At 42.9% G+C, this 6,799-nt stretch overlaps 1 protein-coding gene across 2 annotated transcripts; it reads right to left on the bottom strand.

The window, feature by feature from the left end:
- Positions 1-258: 258 nt before the first annotated feature.
- Positions 259-5,880, bottom strand: LOC110538412 (shiftless antiviral inhibitor of ribosomal frameshifting). 2 transcript variants are annotated; one of them, XM_021625222.2, is made up of 9 exons: positions 5,765-5,880; positions 3,366-3,501; positions 2,656-2,705; positions 2,430-2,489; positions 2,031-2,072; positions 1,733-1,888; positions 1,408-1,511; positions 1,156-1,316; positions 259-979 (listed from the first exon to the last, which is right to left on the bottom strand). In XM_021625222.2, exons 1-9 carry the CDS (start codon positions 5,834-5,836, stop codon positions 762-764), a joined length of 999 nt encoding a protein of 332 aa, XP_021480897.2. In that variant the 5' UTR covers positions 5,837-5,880; the 3' UTR covers positions 259-761. The 2 variants fall into 2 exon arrangements, with proteins under 2 accessions (XP_021480897.2, XP_021480898.1); XM_021625223.2 differs by lacking the exon at positions 5,765-5,880 and adding an exon at positions 3,976-4,370.
- Between the last annotated feature and the right edge of the window lie 919 nt (positions 5,881-6,799).

Raw genomic sequence — 6,799 nt, 5'->3', positions numbered from 1 at the left:
ACCCCGCACATTGACTCGGTACTGGGAACCCCTATATATAGCCTCGTTATTGTTACTTTATTGTGTTACGTTTTTGAATATTTTCTTATATTCGTACTTTTTTAAAACTCTGCATTGCTGGTTAAGGGCTTGTAAGTAACATTTCACGGTAAGTCTTCAACATTTCACCTGTTGTATTCAGTGCATGTGACAAATACAATTTGATTTGAACCCGAGTCGTATTGAAAATGAATAATAGTAAGATTTCGTAATGCATTATTTGGGTTTTTTTTTGGGGGGGGGGGCAAAATGCATTATTTGTGTTTTATAATATATTCTTGTTCAAGTTGATATGACAAATCTATTTGAACACACACATTACTAGAAAGCCATCTCCTGAATACGTAACCAAAAGTAAAGCCAGAATTATGGGCAGTAGCCAGTGCGGTCAATCTCCCCTTATCATTCAGACATTAACAAAGCAGCAGCAACAACACGTGGCAACACTTCAAGAAGCATTAACAAAGACAAAAGCAAAACATGAAACTAGTTATATCATCTCACTTATATCATCTGACTGTTGTGAATATTGAGCAGTATTTTCATGGTTTTTAAAATGAAAGGAAAGTACAACCAATACCATGTTGGTAGGCCTATGAGATGCCATCCTTACACTGAATGTGAACCTAAGAAAAGCGATCATATCCTGATCGATGGAAGCACAATTGGGGAAGCATGGAAGCTGCTCACGACTGTTGGTCACTGGTAACATCAGTGCTGCTCTAGCTGCTGCTGCTACCACTACTGTTGTCCTCTTCACTCTCCTCTCTGATGTCATCCATGATGAGGTCATACAGGTTCTCCAGGCTTCCTTGGCTAAGGCAGGTGTTGACGGTGGAGCCGGAGCTGATGTGGACGGAGCTGGGATTGACCACGCGAGGCTTCCTGTTCCTCTGGCGACTGCGGGGGTGGACACACTCTGTCCCAGGAACATGGGGCTCTGGCATGGAAGTACAAGGCCAGTTAGTTGGCTGGAGCCAGCAGCCAGACAGACATGTAAAAGGCCGCCATCTTGTGGTACTTGTTTGTAGTAACACACTCTACAAACCACAGTACATTGCACTGTACAGCGCAATGTGTGTGTGTGTGTGTGTGTGTGTGTGTGTGTAGTTTAACCTTGTCTGTTGTAACAGTCCTCAGCGAGGCAGCTGTGTGGGATAGGTTTTCTGGGTCCTGCTCCTCCTACCCCTCCCTTGCGTGGAGGAAGAATCTCTGTTGGGATCACCAGAGTTCGGCAGGAGTAGCAGGGGGAGCCCAAATCCATCCTCCCAAAGCCCCTGATGGACAAATCAAACCAAGTGCATAGAGATTAAATCACATTAATAATTTCTTATAATCACACATGTGCAGGATAGCTCCAGTTTTTACCTGAAGGAGCGTGTGCATTTGGTGCAGCAGAACTCTCCAATACCCCACATTTTGTCATAAGGGACAGGGTCATATTTCTTCTTGCACAGGTGACAGCGAGATACCTAGGAGAGATGACAGTCAGTGGAGAACCCAGTTAGTAGATGAACTGGCCATGTGAAATACACATTCTAAGACAAAGTAACAAGATAACAGGAACACAGTTACAGACACAGGCATGGAGAAATACATTTGAACTATTATAAATGGGTTTGGCATGCACATCAAACAGAGATGTGTGAAGACCACGGTGGATACCAGGTGGGTATGTATGGAAGAGCATTACCCTCTTCCTCTGGGGTACCCGACGCCACCAGTCCTTGTCACAGGTCTGGCAGGCAAACTGGTGCAGGACAGAGGGGGTGAGGTGGCGCTGGGCATTATCAAACATTCTCTTGTTCTTCTCAGTGAGAGGCAGGACCCGCAGACGCTCTCCCAGCTCCTGAAGACTCAACACACACGAGCCACACACATAATGGCAGGGGCACACCGATGCGCACACACACCTTTCAGTTAGCCATCCACTTAACCCTTAATCTCTTTCCCCACCAGTAAAGTCGGTAAATAGTCTGTGGATGACTGACCTTGATATCATTATCGTCTTCAGGCTGTCTGCTACCTCGGGGCTGTAGGGAAGACAAATGTAAGTCATAGAATTAGAAATAGTCAAGGCAACCAATTTACCAACCTGATTATCAGATTGAATATAGGACAAATGTAATATGATAGGATAGTTTTATTCCCCCCTGATAGTTTTATTCCCACTTCCAGCCCTTGAACAGTGTTGTTATAATAGCTCACAAATCTATTCCCAATGTGTTATTACCCATTACCAATATGGTTATGGAATATGGAACTTCAAAATCAACAGAGATTTTTGCATTATACTAAATAAAAGGCCTGAAATCCAGATGTCTTCTGATGAACATTGATTCTTTAACTCAATGAAAGATGGACTAACTAACACTGTGACTGTGTTGTACCTGTTGTGCAGGAGGGACCTGAGGTTCCCTGTCCTCAGCTGTGAGTCTCTGCACCACATTCTGAAAGAGAGAGAGGTGGGTCAAGGGTCAGGGTACAACTGAACTGTCATGTTTATGACCACAAAGATCACATTTTCAAAGAAATACAGACCCGCCTGGATACACCCCTAATCCAAAGAGACACACACAAAGCGACAGAGAATAGTATGGAATGTATTCATGTAACCTTGACTGCCTGATCCGTCTGTAAGCATTTTCTGTCCTCATCATCCAGCTCTGCACGGCAAGAGTAGAGAAAGAGGAAGAGTCCGAGATTAGATTGTCAACATGGCCAACCCTTTAACGCAAATAAAATGGGTCTGGTTGTTAAACCACCCGAGACCATGTCTGAAGAGAGGTTAAAGAGGCCATCATCAGCAGCTGAAACAATAAAAGTCTTCCTCGCCCATGTTTCTGTAAAAAAAATGTAGGGACTTTTAAATGTATACACAGAGCTACGGATGCAAGGACTGACCATCCATGATATAAAAATGATAGTTTACACCATGTTTTGAGGCTATATAGTGTTTGTTTTTCATTTACTTTGTTTACAAACAATGGAGTAAAACAAGCTTATATTTAGAGTTCTGATGGGTTACGACAGTTGAACTGAGCTCAAGAGGCATTTATAAGTTATATTCTTCAAGAATCAATGGGTACATATCATAAATGCATAAGTCCAACAAACGGATGTAGCAACTGCAGATTGCCCCTTTAAGGGAAAGTTTCCAGGACAGATGAATCCTAGTTCTGTTCCTGGACTAAGGGGCACAGTTAACGGAGAATCCCCACTGTACAGGCTTTTTAGTACAGGACCCGGTGTCTTGGAACCCCCTCCATAGGGTTTCCTATGGTGGTATGACTGGGGTTTGCATCTACTGTCAACCATTTCTGTACCGTTGCCTTTCTTCAGTATAACTGCCCAGGTGACCATTTGGTGTTTGTTGGCATAGCGTCTCATCAGTAAGGTTGCCTTTTCCACCGCTATCTTTCCATGGAATGTCTCCCTGAACCGCCTGACACTTTTCTCCAGCTGAGTTAACAGACAAATAAGAAAAGGACAATAAGAATCGAAAATAAACAGGCTGGTGTCAATCATGTTGTAAATAAAATAGAAGATCAGGCACATTCAACAGGAAGATCGACAGAACATTGCAACAAATGCAAATGCAGCCTAAGGGCATGGTTTATTCAAAAACAGATCACAACACAACGCACAATGAAACACACACTGCTCTTGCCCTGTCCTCTCTAACCACATAGGCCTATTTATAAAGTGTAATAACTCTATAGTGTTTGATGACGTTATTTAGGTTTAGGCTAAACGTATGAGAAATGTGAGAGAAAAAACATAATTATTATCTAACGTTAAAAGTTTCACATCGACCAAAACACAAATTGGACATTTGATCCGTAGGACTACAATACAAACAAGAAAGGCGCATACAAATCGACCATGTAAAACAGTGTAACTGGCCAAATGAAAACTAAGTTTACCGTAGCCTACCTCAAATTCATCTTGCAGACAGCTCATTTTGTTATCGTCTAGGCTTTTTCTACCCTTGCATATGTCGTTCTATGGCAACATATTTTGCAACAATCGATATATTTCCTTGTAGCGCTGCAGTTGCAGTGTGTTGACTAACGTTAACAACTTTCACTTTGATAAGATGGCGCGTTCAAAACCACTGGGATCTTGGAACAATACAATGTCAGATCATTACGTTAGGGTGAAAAGTCGGAGCTCTGGAAAGAGGCCCGAGTTCACGAGTTGAAATTCCGAGTTGAATGACCGTTTAAATTATTATTTTTCCAGTCAGAGCCCCTTTTGTTGTGCGAGTTCCCATTTATTTTTAACACACTGAAGTCGGATTGGATTCCCAGTTCCGAGTTGTTTTGAACGTATCATTAGACTGGTCATACGTACCACGCGTCCACGCACGCCCACGCACGCCACACACCGTAAAAACAAATACACACCAACCAATGAACACACAACCAGGCCCCGCTACCTCTTCTTCTTCTTATTTGGTATCATGGCGTTGCACATTTTGTTTGTGCATTTCGCCACCTACTGTGCGGCAGTGTATGTTCAATCACATTATACAAAAATAAAAAGGGGTAATATATATATGTACATATACATTTCACCACCAACCAACCCTACAACTATATACCAATATTTCATTAAAAAACATCTAAAAAATCTCACACCCATCTGCCAGCTACACTCCTGCTCCTACACCATGCCAACGGCCTGGGAGGATGGGACACCCCCACTCAACACACCCTATAACTCTTCTGAATTCAAATCTCATATACCCAAATACTTCTCTGCAGCTGCCACCACAACATCTATTTTCTGTGATTTACGTTCCCTTTCTGCGGTACAGCTGATAACCATTGCTATGAACGCTGAGAAGGCAGCCTCACTGAAGCTCAAAACACTATGGCCTCTCCCTCTGTGCTGACACAGATCTACGACTCACTGGGCTCCTCTCAGGATTCCTCACCTTTGACCCGCCTCTACTTTCTTCACTGCCTCGGAATACAACACCTTCTGCACTACTCTCTGGCCACTTCAACCTGCCACTCTCATACCGGACACTTCCGATCCCCAGCAACATGGGCACCACTACAGTTGACACACACAACTTTACCAAAACTACACAATCCTCTGTCCAATGTCCTCCTGCACACTTCTCACAACTTGGAATCTCCCTCCTGCACACTGCGGCAACATGACCATAAACATTGTACCTGAAACAGAACAGTGGATTCACCACAAACGCTCTAAGAGGATGATATATCCTAACATGACTTTGTCTGGTAAAGACTCTGACTCTAAACTCGAACTGTTTCACCACGCTCACCACCAGGTCTGTGTCGAGCCAAACGGCGGGCATCAAGAGCAAAGCATTAAGCAGATCTTGACCCAAGTTGCGTGACACGGAGCGCCTGCTTCCTTGGGTCAGAAGAAACATAAACAAAAAGAAAAAGGATTCTACTGTAAACAACTCCTTTCCCACCCATCCTGAAACCACAAATGGATCTGCCAAAAGGCAAGGGTCCACTTTCTCCAAAAATGTCACTCCTATTGAACTAGATTATTTTGTATTTTGTTAAATGATGTCAAGCTCTTCACCACACCTTCCACCTCACATAACTCGCCCTCATACACTTCAATTTCTCCTCTAGAACTCAGTCTGGCTCATGGCTCACTCTGTTTGACACCAATAATTTTCAACAACCCATCTCCATTTTTATCTCCATCTTCCTCCAGATTCAAATCCAACCTCTGCTTTCCTCATTCTCTTCAACCACCTCTTCCTCTTTTTCCACCTCCATTCCTCCTCAGAAATCCACATTTCTGTGTCCCTGTCCCAATATTCCTGTTCTTGCTCCAGGATTCCTCTTCAGAACCCCTTTCAAGTGAACCGTTCCAACCAGCCCGCTATGCTCCTTCTTCTTTGGGATTGGATTGGTGGATCGCATCCAACTTTTAAGGTGCATACACCACCACCTACTGTACTGGAGTGTAAGGCCAGTCACAGCCTACCAAAAAGTAATTATCTTCATTAGTCCTGTTCATCTAAGAAAGTGAAATACCACTTCCCTCCCATTTACTCCCACCACTACACCACCCAAACCCCAACCCCGTCCAGCCTCTCGAACCGTTTCACACAATCTCTCTCTATGTACATTACCAGTCAAAAGTTTATACACACCTACTCAGTCAAGGGGTTTTCTTAATTTTTACTATTTTCTACATTGTAGAATAATAGTGAAGACATCAAAACTACATGGAATCATGTATTAACCACAAAAGTAACCACAAAAGTGTTAAACAACAAAATATATTTTAGATTGTAGATTCTTCAAAGTAGCCACCCTTTGCCTTGATGACAGCTTTGCACACTCTTGGCATTCTCTCAACCAGCTTCATGATGTAGTCAACTGGAATGCATTTCAATTAAAAGGTGTGCCTTGTTAAAAGTTCATTTGTAAAATGTCTTTCCTTCTTAATGCGTTTAAGCCAATCAGTTGTGTTTTGACAAGATACGGGTGGTATACAGAAGATGGCCCTATTTGGTAAAATCTTGCCATATTATGGCAAGAACAAGCTCAAATAAGCAAAGAGAAACAACATTCCATCATTACTTTAAGACATGAAGGTCAGCCAATCCGGAAAAGTTTCTTCAAGTGCAGTCGCAAAAAACATCAAGCGCCATGATGAAACTGGCTCTCATGAGGACCGCCACAGGAAAGGAAGACCCAGAGTTACCTCTGTTGCAGAGGATAAGTTCATTAGAGTTACTAGCCTCAGAAAT

This window comes from Oncorhynchus mykiss, chromosome 12 (genome assembly GCF_013265735.2).
Source record: "Oncorhynchus mykiss isolate Arlee chromosome 12, USDA_OmykA_1.1, whole genome shotgun sequence".
NCBI classification, from domain to species: Eukaryota; Metazoa; Chordata; class Actinopteri; order Salmoniformes; family Salmonidae; genus Oncorhynchus; species Oncorhynchus mykiss.
Note: the sequence above shows the minus strand (reverse complement) of the source record. Positions and strands in the feature narration are given on the sequence as shown.